Genomic DNA, 19,521 nt, shown 5'->3' on the forward strand with positions numbered 1-19,521 from the left:
AGGGAGGGGTATTTGGGGAATGTTTAGGGCAAATCCAGCGTCACTGAGCTACAATTATTTCATGATAAAAGTCCCCGAGAGATTTATTTATTTATAATTTATTCGCATTAATCGCATCCAAAATAAATGTTTTTGTTTACATAATATATGAGATATAGATACATAAGGAACACTTTGTACAATTATTCTAGAGATTATAAACGTGCAATTTAATTTAAGCTTGCCACTGTTTTTAGATCACTTCCTATCATTTCAGGAAAACAATCTTAAATTATTATTTAAATGACAGAGAGAGGATACATTAGGTGTTTTATTACGCATACCCTTCCGGTTTAGGTTTAATCGTGTGATCAATAGACTTTTATTATGAATATTCCTCTGCTACGTCATTTACGGCGTGTTTGAGAGACTTTTATTATGTACATATCCCCGATGAGTCAAGCATGACGCGAGATCAGCTGGGACTGTGAAGAAAAGCTTTGGCAAGTCAACTTACAAATGTTATTGGTATGTCGCTGTGTGATTTTTCCTCATACTAATAAAACTGTGATGCGACCGAAGTAACTGTAACTGCCCAGAACTGATGTTCGCCGTCAAAATTAAGGGCGCAAAATCTATTTAAAGGAGAACCTCCATCCACATGCATAACAATGGTGAGTTTTTGTCATATCTGCCTTTGAGCCTCTCATCAAACTCAGAAAATGTTGGTATGCATAATTTTAGAAAATAATAGTTTTTGTAGCACGTGCGAATAATGTTAAACCATGTCACAATTCTCTACTACAGTCACCAAATACATTAATGCAGCATTAAACATAATTAATATGAAACGGGGTGGATTTAATATTGAAGTCCAGTTTGTTTTAGACGCTTCTAGTGCACCATTGCTCTTCGTTGAAGATTTTTTTTATCTTAACCCTGTTAACCTACATGCAATCACTGTCAAGGACTAGGAAGGACATCTTCTGTTAGTTGCTCTGATAATTACATGATTAATATTTAACATATCATCTAATTTGGGCATGCAAGTTTATGCATATCTATTTGTTTGCTGTATTGTGCACCAATATGCATGATTTATTTTATTTACAGTTGCAGTTTAAAAAAAGAGACCTCATCTTGAGCTATATGCATTCAATAATCTTTAATATTTTTCTTATTAATATAAAGTGTGAAGTATAGTCAGGCAAGCATGAATTTATTTCGATGCCGCTAATATTAATTACATAACAACACAAAATGGACAGTAGTTCCCAATGATATCAGAGCTGATGCACCCAGACAGATATGACATCCTATCAAGTGATATAACTGAAGATGAAGATGATGATGATGATGATGTCTAGAGTAGAGAGGAGATCAGACTCATGCAGTCGGTCAAGCGGTGCCAGACACTGCTCTGTTCGTGTCTGCTACAGGACCTGAATATGGATGCTGATTTTCAGATGCATTTGAAATCAGGCTATTAATACAGTTCTTAGAAAATAGAAATGTGAGCTTTGGATCTGGATCATAATGTAATTTAAGCCCTGAAAATTTGATATGTGCTTGAAAGCATCTGCACTGATGGTTTGCTTCGTAGGACTCTAATGGAGCAGCGTGAGATGAGATGACGTCTGTGTCTTTTACGCAGTGAAATCTGAGCAAAGCCAGGTAAGCAAAAAACATTTTGCTTTTCAGGCATATTTTCTTACAATGAGAAATGCAGCGTGCCACACTAGAAATGGCCAGAAAACCACTGCTGGAGTGTTTTTGCAGATGGACTGATTGTTATTCCCTGTCTTCAGAATCGGATAAATGACCTCCAGTGAAGCATCAGCTCAGCCAAAAGCACCTCATGTCGTTTCTGGTGAGAGTCAAATCTTTTCATCCCCAGCTTGTTTGTGCAAAGCTCAATTTCATTCTTTCTGTGTTTATTTCTGCAGTTCTTCATTCTGGGTATCAGAAATGTGTTTGCATGAGGGTTTTGATTCTGGGTTTAGCGTTCAGTATAGCTTTAGGGATGTTTTTATGGGCTGAAGATGTTCGCTGAACAATATCCATGGCCTGATTATTCTCTAATCCCTAGATATCAGCACATTTAATAATAAACGTCCTCATTAATATCCTCCACCTCACCTCTTAAACCTGGAGGCTTATGTCAATGTCTCGCTCATAAAGACATGTTCCGGATTCAATAAAGATTCTTTAAACATGAAACAAATGAAAGTTGTGTTTGCATTTTCCTGTTTTACCCGATGATACATAAATAAATAAATGTCATCAAAATGATTAACAGCCGTTAAAAAGCATGTTAATTTTGCCTTGTTTATAAGTAATTTCATAAAAGAACATTTAGACGTCAAATCTGGGGTAAATTCTGGGATATTACAGCAAGTGTTTTTCCACAATTATTTGTAATAATCAAATATATATCAATACTAAATTCTGTAAGTGACAGTCCAACCACTATTAATATCAAAATGTCTTTTTAAATGAATATTTCACCCAAAAATGAAAATATGCAGAGAATTTACTCCCAGCAATGGATGCTCTGCAGTGAATGGGTGCCGTCAGAATGAGAGTCCAAAGAGCTGATAAAAACATCACAATAATCCACACCACACCAGTCCATCAATTAAAGGGATAGTAGGATTACTTGTGGATTATTCTGATGTTTTATCAGCTATTTGGACTCTCATTCTGACGGCACCCATTCACTGCAGAGCATCCATTGCTGGGCAATTGATGCAATGCTACATTTCTCCAAATCTGTTCTCATGAAGAAACATCTCATCTACATCTTGAATGCTCTGAGGGTGAGGAAATTCTCTGCATATTTTCATTTTTGGGTGAACTATTCCTTTAATGTCATAAAGAATTGTTCCGGATTCAATAAATGTTCTATAAGCATGACTTGTTTTTCAGTTTGAAAAAAAATTAACAAAATAACAAATAAACAAAAATTGTTTCATGTTATGCATCGAATACGGAAAATTCCTTTAGCCATGACTTAATCACACATGGCAAGGCTAACTCTGCACCACACCATTTCCATAATCCTCTCCTCTTTTTGCTGTGTCTCTGCCCTTCAGCCCACCCTTGCTCAATTCATGCATATTCATACTGTAGATGTAGTCATATTCATCTCCATGTTCATTTGTGGGGTGGGGGGCGTGTCTCATATCTCCTCCCCTCTTCCCCTCAGGACTGCACCTGTATCTCCTCCCACTCACAAGTCCAGTCCATCAGCATAGAGGAGCAGTATGAAGACATCAGCCATCAGTGCTCGGTCAGTAGAGTCTAACAATAGATCACGGCTTCAGTGTGTTTGAAGGAAACAGGCATTGACTTTTGTCCTCTTTAGACGAGCCATTCAAGAGAGATTCACACCGACACCGATTCAATTACTGCACTACTATGGGTCGTTAGCGGGATTGAGGAAAAATTCAGAATTCAGGAGCTGGTTCATGTTGGATTGAGAATTTGAATTGACACAGTGCGTTGAAATAACGTTTGAATAGGATTACATATCATACACTACCTTTCAAAGGTTTTGGGTTGCTAGTAATTAAATTTTTTTTATTTTAAATTTGAAATAAGCCTTTTATGCTCACCAAGGCTGCATTTATTTGATCCAAAATACAGTAAAACAGTAATATTGCGAAATATTATTCAAATTAAAAACGACTGTTTTCTACTGTGATATACTTTTAAAATATAATTTATTCCTGTGATCAAAGCTGTATTTTCAGCATCATTACTCCAGTCTTCAGCGTCACATGATCTTCAGAAATCATCCTAATATACTGATTTGCTGCTCAAGAAAGATTTCTGATTATTAGCAATGTTAAAATATGACAGTTTTTCTGCATAATATTATTGTTGAACAATTATACATAAAAGGATTTTTTGATAAATAGAAAGTTCAGAAGGACAGCGTTTATTTGAAATATATTTTTGTAACAATATAAATGTCTTTACTATGGAAACCCATTTCCGCCACTGAATAATAAAAAAATTATTGCAACTACAATTCTGACTTTTGCGTGACATAAACTCACAATTGCGAGTTATAAAGTCAGAATTACGATTTATAAAGTCACAATTGTGAGATGAAAAACTCGCAATTCTGACTTTTTCTTGCAATTCTGACTATAATTCTGACTAAAATAATCCATTGACGATTATTCTGTATGGCAACAAAAATAAATAAATAATTAATTAATACTGATTGATAAATAATTTTTTTTGTGCAAAATGTTTATTGCATTGTTTTTAGGTAGATTTATAAAAATAATTTGATTTAATCAAAATCTGTAGTAAATTCCGGGAAATTACAGTGAATGTTTTCCTATCATTTGCAATAATCATATATATAAATTAAATTATTGTGGAAATACCCCGTATTCCGTAAAATTCCATTATCTGCTTCTATGAATTCAAATAAATACTGTATCCTGTTTGATAACTCAATTCAGATTCAGAAATTGAAACACACTCTGAATGACACACTTATTTGGGACATTTGTTCGTATTTGCCTGCTGTATGAGACTGAATCAGTAGATCTGAGCTCACTTTGGTAGTTGCTGCATCAAAGTGAACTCAGCTTCACTGTCGCATTGCCGTCGGCCCACGTCGCCTCAAATCACACACAGACTCTGATTTAAAATGAATGACTTCCATTTGCTTTGTCACTGCAAATAGTTGTCAGTGTGAATTGTGAAAAGCCCTGAAGGATATGAGAGGGCATCATGGCATAATCACAAACTCCAGTGAGCTTCAGATTGTTGTTGTACTCGAGTGTGATCTGAGATTTGAGTGGATCTATTGTATTGGGCATCACAAAGCAGTGTTTCTGTTCCATCGTTCTGGATGAAAGCTCACTTGTGCTGTTGTCCCGTGTTTTTGGCTGAAGGATATATCTGTGGGTTGTCTTTAGATTTGCCCATGCTGTGGCAGAAATATTTGGTGTTTGACTGCAGTGATCTGGGACACTTTCCCATTCATGGTCTAAAGAGGCTTTTCCAAAAATGCTTCAATAAAAAGTTATAGGCTTAAGAACTTGGTTAAAGTCTAAAATGTTGACATGTTTATAGAAGCTACCTGAATAATTACAAATCTGGTTTAATGGCACAGTGATTTGAATATAACTCTATCACCCCCTAGAGTTCTCAGCTATGTAATGAATGTCAAGACGAGACTGCATTTGATGCACTGATGAATTACAAAATTATTCAAGTGCTTATGAAGGATTGAATGAGCTCCAATAAAGCATAATGGACTATGTAATTAATTACTGTGTTCAATCTTTTCTTTTTAAATGTCTAATTTGAAAACACTACTACTGTAGTTCAATGGCACTAGCAGCACCAAGGCTGTGTTTGATTCGCAGGGAATGCAGGAACATAAAATGTATTTGCCAATTCTGGAGTTCCTCTAGCATTACATTAGTGTTAGGCACAGGACAGGAAGTGTCTTATGTTTGATTCTTCCCTAGAATAACCCAGTAAACACAACCAGCACTGTATGGAGTGTTTTATCAGGTAGGGTCGTGTGTGTGTGTGTGTGTGTGCTATATGTTTGTTCATGTGTGTTTGTGTGCTGTGTTATGTGTGTGACAGAGCAGTGATGTCTCTCCATGTTCTGTGTTGACGGGTGAAGATGACATCACAGATCTTTCCACTGACCCCGCCCACTATCAGCTGTTCTCACAACTGGGTAAAGACCGTGACTTACTTTATACGGTGTATGATATATGATAGTTACTCCCTGAAGTGTCATGTCTATATCATGTATTTATATCGCTGCATTTGTCCTCTGTCTGTGTTGTTTATGTGTGTGTGTGTGCAGGCCGGGGCTTTAATAACCTCAGTCAGGTGAGCATGGCTCGACACACACTGTCTGGCCGGCTGGTGGCGGTGAAAAACACTAACCTGGATGAGTGTACAGAAGATGAGCTGCTGCAGCTGATGGTGCGTACATGCACATGAGAACATCACACTGATTTCTACTATTTTAAAATTAAGTTTAGTAGATTTTGGGATTTTTAATAAAGCTTGGTATATAAAATTATAGTAAAAAAATAAAATAAATATCAAATTGAACTTTTTTTGTGTGTAATTGTTCGTTTGATACATCGGGCATTTGCAATCTTTGCAGCATTTCTGTTGATTTATGTATTTTATTTATTTAATTGTGAAATGCTCATTTATTATAATGTGCGTGTGCACCATTATTATAAAATAATAAATAAAATAAATATAAACGTGTAATTTATATATTGTATATATAATACATTTATAATTTATAAAATACTATATATATATATATAAATAATAATATTTATATTATGTTTACAATAATAAATGTATAATGTATATAATAATAAATAAATAATAATATTTGCATTTTTATGTTTACAAGTGTGTTGTTGTAGTGAAAATCAGTTACATTTTAATAATTTTTATTGTGACATGGAACTGTTATCATAGTAACTGTTGATGTATGGAGTAAACTTCCAAAAATGCCCCCCCCCCCCCCCCCCCCCCCCCCAAAAAAAGAATGAATAAATAAATGATAAAAAAGGAGCCCATAAGACTTTTTTTTTAAACCGTTCCATGAAACAGATTGACAAAAATGTAATTATTCAAAGCAAATAAACAGCATTTGGGTTTAGAAGAATATGAGAGGGAGTAAATAATGACAGAATGCAAATTTTTTGGAAGAACTAATGCTTCGATGCCTTAAAGCAATAGTTCTCCCAAAAATGAACATTCTGTCATTATTTGCCCCTGTAATGATGATTAAACTATTGCTTTAAGAGGACTGGCTTTATTTGTGGGACATTTTCAGAATTTTAGAAACATACACACAAATCATGCTGGTGCATTTATAGTTATGTGCATTATTTGCAGAATGAGGTTCTGCTGTCCAGACTGTTCCGTCATCCAAACCTGTTGACATCCAGACTGGTGTTCAGCTCGTGCTGTCAGCTCTGGGTGCTGTCTCCTCTCATGAGCTACGGTAAGAGTCACCTGGAATTCAAAGAACATCCTCTTTCTTTGCCCATCCTTCCCTTGTTTCATTTCTCTCTCCGCGCGCGTCTCATTCAGGTTCTGCAGACTCTCTGCTCAGGTTGTATTTTCCGGACGGAATGAGCGAGTCTCTGATAGCGTACCTGCTGTACGGGGTGCTCCGAGCGCTGGAGTACTTGCATCACATGGGTTACGTGCACAGGTGAGCACACGATGACTGTTTCACAGAGACGAGAGACTCGACTGAATCTGGTCTCCTCACCTGGTGTGTCCTGCAGGGGTGTGAAGGCGAGTCACGTGCTGCTGTCAGCTGAAGGCCGTGTGTGTTTGTCGGGGCTGCAGAGCGTGTACAGTCTGATGAAGGATGGTAAGAGGATGAGAGCCGTGTTTGACATGCCTCAACACAGTCCGTCTCTTCTGCCCTGGCTGAGTCCGGAGCTGCTGCGACAGGTGACCTTTACACACCGTCCACACATGAACGCTGTTCCCAACAGTAGCCTTATAGACGGTTTATAACAATAAACAATGTCTAAACAGTAAGACAACTTTTAAAAATTATTACAAATTAAAAAAATTAACTTTGATTGTGGCACAGGTATTCTAAATGTAAAAAATTAGCTTGCACAATTAAACATCCTAAATCTGATATACACACTACCATTCATTAAAGTAAAGTAAAGCACAGTAAAGACATTGTTTATTAATGTGGCAAAAGATTTCTGGAGTAATTATGTTGGAAATGCCATCTCGGGAATAAATTGCATTTATGCATATATAAAATATATATTGAAATAGAATAAACAATACACACAGTACACACATGCATGTATATATTTAAGAAAAATATATAACATTTATAAATTAAAAATATGTATAAATTATATGAATATAAATAGATACATGTAAATATTTCCAAAATATATGCTGTATGTGTGTGCATTTATATATACATAATAAATATACACATTATATAAACAAATTTTTTTTTTTTTGCAATTAATCGCTTTCAAAATAAAAAATGGACCACAAAACCAGTCATGAGGGTGAATTTTTTTAAATTGGGATTTATACATCATGTGAAAGCTGAATAAATAAGCTTTCCATTGATGCATGGTTTGCTCGGATAAAAGGACAATATTTGGCCAAGATATAACTATATGAATATCTGGAATCTGAATATTGAGAAAATGGCCTTTAAAGTTGTCCAAATGAAGTTCTTAGCAATCCATATTACTAATCAAAAATGAATATGTTTTTATATATTTACGGTAGGAAATTTACAAAATATCTTCATTGAACATGATCTTTACTTAATATCCTAATATGATTTTTGACAATCATTTTGACCCATACAATGTATTATTGGCTAATATAATACAAATATACCTGTGCTGCTTATGACTGGTTTTGTGGTCCAGGGTCACAAATAACACTGATAAAATAATAAATATAAACGTGTAATTTATATATTTTATATATTGTATATATAATGCATTTATAATTTATAAAATACTGATAAAATCACTAATATGGGCTGATAACAATATATTACTAATATATTATGCCTGGTCAATATCAACACCAACATCAGTTCTAAACATTGAGCTTCATGAGAAATTATGCTGGGTTTTTGTGTGTCTTTCTGTGATGAAGGATCTTCATGGCTATGGAGTGAAGTCAGACATCTACAGTCTGGGAATCGTGGCGTGTGAGCTGGTCAGTGGCAGAGTGCCGTTCCAGGACATGCCGCCCACTCTGGTACTGCTGCTCTTCACCTGTGCATCTACTGAAACCCTGATTACTGAACACTCACTTCCTCCTGCTGCCTCTTCAGATGCTGCTTCAGAAGCTGCAGGGTTCTCACTGTTGTCTCCTCGACGTCCCTCCTTACCCGCTCGGAGACATGGGTGCGCTCAAGGTGTCCCGCTCCGGTGTGGATTCGGGGATTGGCGAGAGTGTTGCGACCGGAAGTCTGACCCGTACTGCCACAGCGGAGAGACCTCAAAGTCCTGCCCCCAAAAACCACTCGGCCACACTGCACAACCTAGTCCAACTGTGCCTGCAGCAGCAGCCTGAGCGCAGGTACACACACACACACACACACACACACAGAGACCCTTAGAAAACCTTAAACAAATTGTAACATTTAAACTATTGTTCACAATGATTAAAGATGTATCTTATGCGCTCCAAGACTTCATTTATTTGATCTTAAATAAAGTAAAAATATTGTGAAATATTACTACATTTTAAAATAAGTGTTTTCTATTTGAATATATGTTAGAACGTAATTTATTCCTGCAATGTAAAGCTGTATTTTCAGCATCATTACTCCAGTCTTCAGTGTCACATGATCCTTCAGAAATCATTCTAATATACTGATTTACTGCTCAAGAAACATTTCTGATTATTAGCAATGTTGAAAGCTTTGCTAATATTATAAATGGACTGCAGGGAAAAATTAAATAATAAAAAACCTAACGTGTGTGAGTACTATTTTAAAATGAGGCCTTTTAGGGTTAGATTTTATTAGGATTTTAGATTTTAATGAACATTTTGATATGGATCTGATCTGACATGAAAACAATATTAAATTAAATGATCTTTTAAAAATGTACAGAAAATGTACAAATCATATTTTTCTTTAAGTATTTATATTTGATACATCAGTTTTTTTATGGTAATTTATTGATCGCAACATGATGTGTTACATGATGTCACACACACACACGTTTGTTTTTGTGAAAAGTGGGGACATCACATAGGCGTAATGATTTTTATACTGTACAAACTGTATGTGCTATTGCCCTACACCTAAACTTAGCTCTCACAGGAGACTGTGCGTTTCTACTTTCCCCCCCAAAAACCTCACTCTGTATAATTTATAAGCGTTTGAACAGTGGGGACGTGGGTCAATGTCCTGAAAAGTCACCTTCACCTTGTAATACCTGTGTCATACTTGTGTCACATTTATTCCTCATTTGTCACAAAAACAAACACACACACACACACACACAAACTTTACTAACATAAGTGAACTTCAAAAATTAAAGAAATTATAAATTGGTATGGGCCCATTCAGAACAGATGAATATTAAAAGATGAATATGAGACAAAACTACAGAATGTCACATGTTATTATTGGGTGATTCAACACACAGATGTTTTACCAGCTAAGAAGTTCAGCACTTTTAGTGTTTCATCCCTCTATCTTATGTGAGCATAAGTATTGGAACAGTTGCCTCACAGGTCTTTCTAAGTGATCAGCTGTGTCCTGTTGCATTAATTCTTCAGATATTAAAAGCAGGGAGTGTGTCGTATCAGTTATATCCATTACTTCTGTATTCTGAATCTCGATGATGACACACACAAACCAGGATGAAGATGAGGGAGCTGACTTTGAGAGAAAAGTAAGCAATTTGGATGCTAAAAGAAAAGAGGAAGTCAGTTAGAGCTCAAGCAAAAACAAAGGGCATGGAGAAATCAAGAGTTTGGAAACCACCAGCGACACCAGAAAGCTGGGGTGATGCTCTGACAATCTACTGTCCTCAGGAGACTTTGACACAGAATTACAGATGCTACACAGCAAGATGCAAACCTCTGACCAGCACCAAAAATAGAAAGGCAAGATTAGAGTTAGCAAAAAAAGCACAAATGTGAGCCAGAAGAGTTTTGGAACTGTGATTATGGACCGATGAGACAAAGATGAACCTTTATCTAAGTGATGGGAAACCAAAAATGTGGAGCAAAAAAGGGAACTGCAAATGATCCCAAGCATACAGCCTCATCTGTAAAGCATGGTGGAGGTGGTGTCATGGCATGGGCATGCATGGCTGCCTCTGGAACAGGCCCTCTCAACTTTACTGATGACTTCATGTATGATGACAGTAGCAGAATGAATTTGGAAGGGTACAAAACCATCTTGCCTACCAATATTCAAGAAGATGCCACCAGATTCATTGGGAAGTGCTTCATATTGCATCAGGACAATGACCCAAAACACCCTGCCAGTTCAGTCAAGGAATTTATAAGGGCAAAGAAATGGAAAGTCTTAGATTGCCCAAGTCAATCTCCAGATTTAAATCTGATTGAACATGAATTTCACCAGCTGAAGAGGAGAGTAAAGGCAGAAACTCCCCAAAACAAGGAACAATTGGAATTGGCTGCATTAAAGGCTGGGAAAAGTATTTCAAAGGATGAGACCAAGATGCTCACATCAATGAGTGGGATGAAACTCTAAAAGTGCTGTTCTTTTTATTTGGTAAAATATGTATGTGTTGAATTATATTAATAATAATAAAATTAATAATGAAATGTGACATTCTGCAGTTTGGTGTCATATTCATCTTTTAATCATATTTGCAAATGTCTTGACTCCACAGCCAACAGAGCAATTTTGTGTTTACTGTTCCAATACTTATGGAGGGAAGTGTGTGTGTGTAATATACATATATATTCACCCTGTCCAGAGCCGATGAAAATATCTAAAATATAGAAATCAACTTTTATTTCCCTTTATTGAACTCTGTGTATTATGTGTGTGTTTGTCGTTCAGGCCGTCTGCGACAGCTCTCCTCACTCATCCCTTCTTCAGACAGGTACATTCAGCCTTTCATCAAGCTGTCATACACTTGATCCTGTCTTACCGTGTAGCTTAAAGTAATTCATGTATTGATCTGTATTGATCTTCCAGGTGAAGAAACACACGAGGGGCTCTTTCCTCAGTTTGATGTATCCGGCCGTGCCTGTGTCCTGTCCTTCAGACACACCTCCGTCCGAAACACCCACCCAGACCTGCAACACCCCGTCACCCACCGACCCCGAGCCCGAGGACGGCATGTGGGACTTCTCCTAAACCTCGCTGCCTGTTTCTGTCTCCATCTCATCCATTTCTCTCCCATTTCCCAAGTATATTCAGTATTAATCCGTCCTAACAGCTGCTAGATTGTCATTTTGCCGTTCACTTGGTTTGTGTTTGTCACCTCATACTACGCCCACCCACAGTTAAATCTCACTAAATCCCATCTCTATATGGACCAAAGTATTGATGACATCATCTACATTTTTAGCCAATCAAATGCTCTCTAGAACGAGCACATACCAGCTGCCTAGACATTTGCTGACTAGCAAGAGCGAGTATAACCTCGTAGTTAATGTCTGTGACTTCAACTAAAAGCCTATTAGCTTGGGCTGCACGATTCATCAAAATAAAACTGAATTTGTGATGCAGTCTATTTATTAAATCTCAAAGACTGCTTTTTAATTTATTAAATATATATCTTTCTTAAATACTTGATTTGTTTAACTTTACAGTAAATGGCAATACTAATATTTCTTACATTAATAATTATTCATCAATAACAACAACAACAATATTGTTTTTCTTAAACACTATTTTAATTTTACTATGAAATATTATTATTGTTATTGAGAAATACAAAATATTAGAAATATTAGTTTTGTTGTTTTACAGTAGAATTAAAAATGGCAATTTGTATTTCTCAATAATTATAATAATAATATTGTTTTTCTTACTCTTATTTTAATTTTACTTTGAAATATTACAAAACTAATCATTCTTATTTTTGTTTAATATTTTATTAATTATTTTTACTTTTAATTTTAAAGTGAAATATTGCAATACAAATGTTTCTTATTTGTTTAAAAAAACAAATTATAAACAAGCACAGCAAAGGGGGGGGGGGGGGGGGGGGGGGTTAATTACAATTTTTCACAATCATGCAGCCCAACTATTAGCTATTTTTAAACAAGCATTTTTTTATATGTCCCACCCAACTTTCTGTAAAATACAGGAAAGAAACTGCACTCGTAAAGCCATTTGATTGGTCACTTCATGCAACATTTTCTCTTTTTTTATGGACAGAAAAATGACACACTCTGTGACTAGTGTCTTATTTCATAAGTATACTGCACATTTTGGCCAATGTAGTAGGCCACCCAAGTATTCCATGCATACTGTTACATACTGTTAGTATGCTATTATGAATATAAACCATGTCCGTGTGTGATCAGAGCTTCCTGTTTGATGTTCACAGCAGCCAATCACATCGTGAACTAACTGCAAATCACTGTATTTGATCCAACTCCAAAGAGTGAGGTCATCAAACTGAGCCATGAATGCAGGAGCCAGATATCGTGTGTGTGTGTGTGTGTGTGTGTGTGTGTGTGTGTGGAGGTCATTAGTGCGTCACCCACTCAACCTGTGCCAGTGAACATGTGGGTGTGTGTACAGTACATGTGTTTGTGTGTATCTCTGTGTTCAGATATCCACAAGCCTCCTCTTGCTCTGAATGAAGAAGCTGCACATTTTAATCCTGTGAAGAACCAAACCAAACCATCAATGCTGTGCTGTTCAACACTGCCTCAACCCAATCGAGATAAAACTGAAGAACCGAGCAGACCGAGATTATATGTACTGATTTTTTTAACATGTTAACTGTATAAGATATTTAGACATGATAAACATATTCTTACTGTTTCATAACTCTTTGGTGTCCTGCAATTTGTTTTTTTTTTTCTTGTGTCATTTCTTAATGCAGTAATTCAAAGTGAAATTTATAATATTATTTATAATATTTTTATATATTCTTGTTCAGTTACTGACCTTATTTCACTGGTAATATGACTCTTATTGAATCTTATTTATGAATATTATGAATCTTATTTATGAATAATATGAATCTTATTTAATTTGGTGGATGTTATTTTTTAAGATCTCAAAAATATTTAATTTCCAGCAATTTGTGTTGCATTGAACTTTTAGTTACTGCACCAAAGTATTTGTGTATTTTCGCTCTCTGGCCAGCAGAGGACGCTCATATATTGTCAAAATAGTCCATACAATCATAAATAGATCCTGCATTATTTTTTAACATACCATGCTTGCAAAAAACAATATATTTCATGTCAAGGTAACTTAATCTTAAAAAGTACATGAATTATAGATTTAAAAATAGCAACGACTGAATTATTGAGGCTGAATTTAGTAATCTTGCCATGGCATCTTATTAATATTAATTAGGCAAGGTCATGCTTATACAGTATACATGTTTATCTGATTGGCTGACGGGCTTACGTTGGCACGTGAACGCTAGTCATTTGGCGAATGGCTGAAGTTTGTTTATTAATATTAATTAGATTACGTAATCGAACACCCCGGCTTGTGTATGTAAAAAACATACTTTCAGTAAAAGTCTTCAGTACGAAACTTGTATATTACTTAGTTTAGGCCTTCCAGACATTGATACTTTTTAAAATACATTTTAAAAATTTTAGTAACTAAATTAAATACTAACCAACTAAAACAGTATACTTTATATATCAGTATAAAATATGACTGTCAAAAAAAAAATCTTAAGGAAGCATACGTAGCAACGCAAGCATGATGTAATTAATATTCATTACGCCAAGCCTTTAAGGGATTGGTAGTTTCGCTAGTTTCAGCCACGCCTTTGCGACGCACATGAGCTCCACATAGGCAACGTAAAGGAGTGCGGCCTGTCGTAAAACATCTAGGAAAGAAAATAACACACACACGCGCGCGAGGGCGCGCGCACACACACACCTTCCAGCCACACGAGCCCGTGCCGTGGCTTTGTAACGAGACGTCGCAGTCCAATGCGATGATATTCGTCGCATGCATCCGGGCTGTCAGGCTTATCTGGTTACAAAATGAGTCAAAAGCTAGTTTGGGTGGTTGAAACCGACCTGGTTTAAATGTCACTGGCGCTTTCAGTTCATGCCACATTCCTGGATTCTTAACCAGAACACAAGCTCTGGGTCTCGGGAGTTTTGTTGAGGCAGGTGAGTTTCACAGCGATAGTGAATAGTAGTCCTGTACTGTATATTATTATGATCTGCTCTTTATAATATGACAAGTGTTTTTGAAAGTGTTACATCTAGTACTTCTGAAGTACATATTTCAGTCAAGATAATGCTGTTGATCTAAGTGTTGAATGTTTTCTATCTTGTGCTGTGAGTTTCTATCTAAATCTAGAATCAGTCGTTTTTGTTTAGTATCTATATCTTATAAAACACCCAGAAGTCTAGATCAACTCTTAGTATGTCTTTGAACATTTATAAATAATAAATGCACAGAATAATCTGATATTGTTAAATTATGGAGTTTAAAATATAATTTACATGCTATTTCTAGGCTGGAATATAATGTTGGCTCTGTGAACATGTTGAGTTGGCCTGGGATGATGTCATGGGTCTTTGTTTATTTTGGGCAATTTTTTTCCTTCTCGAAGTCATGCATTGCACATTTATTGTTATATGTGGCATGCAAATGTGTTTTTGGAATTCGCAATGCATTGAAACCCAGGGCTGTTTTTAATGTGTGCTGTATTTGTCGACAGGGCTTGGAAGAACAGAGGGATTTTTGGAATATCAAGAAGTTGCTGGTGGAAAAACGCACAAGTCCAAGTCATCTGGGATTCGTATCGTTCACATGATGGATGTGATTGCACCGTGCACAGAGGAAATGACACGATCTGTCACCCTGGATTAACACAGACTCTGATTCACCCATTGGTGGGATTTGTTATCCACGAATGATTGTGGCAAACTCCTTTTGGCAGGATGTTAACACCATGAAGGCTGGTTGAATACTGACCATAATATAATCAGAGTTATTATTGGGAAGATTTCTGCCTACATGCTCACAGCTGGCAGTGCAGAATGGCATCGACTGAGAGACTGTATGAGGTTTGGATGCTGTACTGCAATAAGGTAAACAGCTTGCATTGCACATGCACTTTCATAGAGTTAATGCATTTAATTTCTCCTGCAAATGCACATTGCATCACTAAGCACGGCCAAATAATCTCCTTGCACATGAGTAGGAGTGCAGTTTTATTTATTTATTTCTTGCGCAGTGCATGGGGCTGGTACACTGTGTTCTATATGTGAACGCATGTCGGGACACTATGAGATGCCCTCTGGAGAGATCCGCTGAGCCAAGGTGGCTGTGAATGTCCAGTTGTGTTCATTGATTAGGGATTGTAGATACTACCGACCCCCATCTGTGACATCATGTAATCGGACTTATCTTAAGATAATCAACCCGAGATAATTCAGCGCACAGTGACAGATTGTCTCTTGGTTATACTTCCCCGCTGACCACAGATGCGTTTGGGTTTAAGAGTTTTCCCATAGAGATCTCATGAAGAGAAAATAATAACCTTAAAGGTGAAGCGTGTCATTTTTTTTATGTTAAAAACTTTCATATCCCAGTTCAAGATGTAGGAGCAACTATAAGTACACCTTTAGATGTCAGTTTCCCCAAAACATTGCTCTGTTTGTTTGTGCAACATTGACCCAACCAATGGTGGGAGTTTGGGGCGGAGCTAACTGTTTGGCCGACCAATGGCAGATCGGGGGAGTGTTCAGGAAATCTGTTTGAAAACATTATTTTTGCAATTCCATGTTTGCTAGTGTTGCAGAAATTGCATATTTTAGCTTTGAAGATCCTGGTATGTCTTCAGGTTTAGGCTCTGTAATTTTCAATGGATTTTGTCACCAAGATCTTTTAGTTTTCACCCCCATCTAGGCCTAATCAATTCCTGAAATATACATCAAATTATGGAAGTAAAATGTTTTTAATTTATGTCCCCTCTAAAGTGTTGACGTTATGTCCCTTCTATTTTTTTCACCCTAGAGTAATATAGCTGCAGTGTTGTTTTGGTATTATCTATATACTATTATCTAGTGCTGTCAAACGATTAATTGCGATTAATCGCATACAAAATAAAAGTTTTTGGTTACATAATATATGCGTGTATACAGTGTTTATTTATTATGTATATATAAATACAAACCCATGCATGTATATATTTAAGATACATATGTTATGTTTATATATTAAATATATTTATATAAAATATAAGAATATGAATATCTAAATGCATAAACATGTAAATATTTTCTAAATATATACTGTATGTGTGTGTATATATATATATATATATATATATATATATATATATATATATATATATATATATATACATAATCAATGTACACAGCACACATACATATATAATGTAAACAAAAACGTTTATTTTGGATGCGATTAATCGCGATTAATCATTTGACAGCACTACTAATTAATATATATATATTTTTTATATTATCATTTTAGTTTAGGTTTTAGTAATTTTGTTCTGTGCTTTTGTCTTTTTTTATATTTTTTCTATTCTATTTTTCTATTTTTTTAGATACTTCTAAATAGTTATAATGTACCGTTCTATTTTTGGTATTTCAGTTCTTATTATTTAATTCAACTCTTATTATTTAATGTACTATTTAATTAAATTATTTAATCATTATTTTATCAGTTAGTTGCAAAGGCAGCATTTCCAGTTTTCATTGTTGTTTCATCTAATAACTATATTTTATTTGATTTCAGCTTTATTTCAGTTGCACACAAACAAATTAGATTTAATTCGATTTTTTTTTTTGTAAATTTCACAAATAATTCAAAGAAATGGCAAGTATCATTCAAATTAATTCATGAAATTTTAAATTAGAAAAACTGAAATGGCGTTTTCTTGTAATAAATCCTCCAATAATCGTTTTGTTTTATTCACTTCGAAATGTATTATTTTTTTTTTTACAGTGTTACGATTTGTACGTTTTAGTTACACCGTTTAGCTGCAGATTTATGTTTAGTGAGTTGTTCAACACAACAACACTCCTTTAAACTCCTTGTCTTGCCAGTACAGATCTTTAACTGCTAGGTTACCCCCACGCTGGTATATTCAGAGCTTTATTGGGACTATTGTGGTCATCAGGCTGTGACGGGTTCAGGCCGCTGTACAGGACATTTAACACCAAATCATTCTCAGTAATCATGAGCCAGAACAAATGTACTAACACTTTCTCCAGACTGTTATCCTTTCTACAAGAGAGAACATTCTGCTTCATCAAGAGCCGCGGCGGTCCGCAGGGACACAGGACTGATCCAGATGACCTGCCAGATAAAATAAGACTTCCAAATCTGAACATTAGTCTTGGGTTGTGGCAGAAAATGTGAGATTTAGGTCTAAAAGGAATAGAAGGCTTAGGGTGTATTCACGATTGAATTGAACTCAAGTTCGTATCCCCTCTTGATGCGGATCTTTTGGGCAGGTGTGAATACAGTAATCGCACCAAACAACCGCACCGAAACCCAGCCTAAGATGTGGTCTCGGTCCGCTTCCAATCGAACTCAGGTACGTTTCGTTTAAGGTGTGAATATGACCTGACCTCGATCCGACCGAATTGCAGAAATCACATTCAGAAATAGACAGCTTGCACATGTAGTGCTGTTTATTGCGTTTAAATCGCTTGTTTTTAAACCACAAATGCTTAATGCATGCAAATGATGAGTTTTCATGATCATGGCGCACAGAAACGTGACTTGAGCATGCTAAATAGGCTAAAGCTTGCACAAAAGTCACCATGTATATGTTGGGGGGATATGTCTCATGATTCTCATTAGTTTCTTCATTTTGCGTTAGTATCTCATAACAGCAAATCAGTAAAAGAATAAACATTGCACTACTGTTTTTGCACCTGTTTGGCACACACCTGTTTGTTTATTTACAATTTCTGGTTCACTTGCAAAAAGTGCAGTGTGAAAACGAACCACACCAAACAAAAAAACATTGTATTTGGTCTGGACCAAAGCACATGAACTAGCGGACTTTCCTGGTGTGAATACACCCTTAATCATGCGCACATTTTACTGATCAATCAGGTTTTAAATGATAAAAGAACATCACGAAATAGTGTTATATACAGTTTTATTTGATTCTCTCACATTGAAACGTTCAACCTGCCAACTTGTCCTTGACATCATTTCCGTCATGAGCTGATAGTCACAAGTCTAGTTTGGTTTTGTTTGCTGCAAGAATGACCTTTGCTTTTGTTTATGGTTTCTGCGCTCATACATTAACCAGTTTGTGATCTCCAGAGCGCAGCATGAGGTGATATTTCCTCTTCAGCATGCTAATGTAGCATAATCATCATAACGTTTATGTCTGTCAGATTTACATTTATGCATGGTGTTTCCTGGGACATAATGATTTCCTAACCTTCCCAGCCTCTATATGTTCTGATTACCTGTTCGCCAAACGCATAGAACATAGCCGCGGAGGAAATCAATAATCTATCCCAGTGCTGGAGAAAACAAACAAATGCTGGAGAAATGTTGTTCTGGGAACCTTCCAGCCTTGTACTGAGAGCTCATATTTGATTCTGAGCGATGTTTTCCTGTTTAACCACCTGTATTAAGTTGCCACAGCAAAACTTTGACCTCTGTACACTTCAGTTTCTTTCTCAGCAGTATCTGAATTAGGTATTGTCCGTTCAGTCAGAACTTATGCTGCTTGCTTCCATTAGATAATGATGAATAAGACGAGCCCTGTTCTGGCACATATTATATCTCAAGGTCACAAAACGAAAAAAAAACCCATGCATTTTGATGGAAATTAATTT

General features: G+C 36.0%; 2 protein-coding genes across 5 annotated transcripts in view; both read left to right on the forward strand.

The window, feature by feature from the left end:
- The first annotated feature begins 425 nt into the window (after nt 1-425).
- On the forward strand, nt 426-12,207 carry LOC306844830 (STE20-related kinase adapter protein beta-like). Of its 2 annotated transcripts, none has more exons than XM_079377228.1 (13): nt 426-653; nt 1,583-1,653; nt 1,788-1,849; nt 3,188-3,271; nt 5,605-5,701; nt 5,834-5,955; nt 6,898-7,006; nt 7,096-7,219; nt 7,296-7,467; nt 8,671-8,775; nt 8,852-9,099; nt 11,573-11,615; nt 11,711-12,207. In XM_079377228.1, the coding sequence occupies exons 3-13, from the start codon at nt 1,838-1,840 to the stop codon at nt 11,870-11,872; spliced, it is 1,278 nt and encodes a 425-aa protein (XP_079233354.1). In that variant the 5' UTR covers nt 426-653; nt 1,583-1,653; nt 1,788-1,837; the 3' UTR covers nt 11,873-12,207. The 2 variants fall into 2 exon arrangements, with proteins under 2 accessions (XP_079233354.1, XP_079233355.1); XM_079377229.1 differs by having other exon boundaries at nt 478-653; nt 1,556-1,653.
- A 2,359-nt stretch (nt 12,208-14,566) lies between these two features.
- Nucleotides 14,567-19,521, forward strand: part of nbeal1 (neurobeachin-like 1) — a 52,065-nt gene continuing 47,110 nt past the window's right edge. For all 3 annotated transcript variants that reach the window (XM_079378292.1, XM_079378291.1, XM_079378293.1), the window contains exons 1-2: nt 14,567-14,841; nt 15,399-15,771. In XM_079378292.1, the coding sequence (XP_079234418.1) occupies nt 15,721-15,771 (51 nt within the window). In that variant the 5' untranslated portion in view covers nt 14,567-14,841; nt 15,399-15,720. The remainder of the gene's footprint in view (nt 14,842-15,398; nt 15,772-19,521) is intronic.

The sequence above is a fragment of the Barbus barbus genome (assembly GCF_936440315.1).
Source record: "Barbus barbus genome assembly, chromosome: 25".
Taxonomy (NCBI): Eukaryota; Metazoa; Chordata; class Actinopteri; order Cypriniformes; family Cyprinidae; genus Barbus; species Barbus barbus.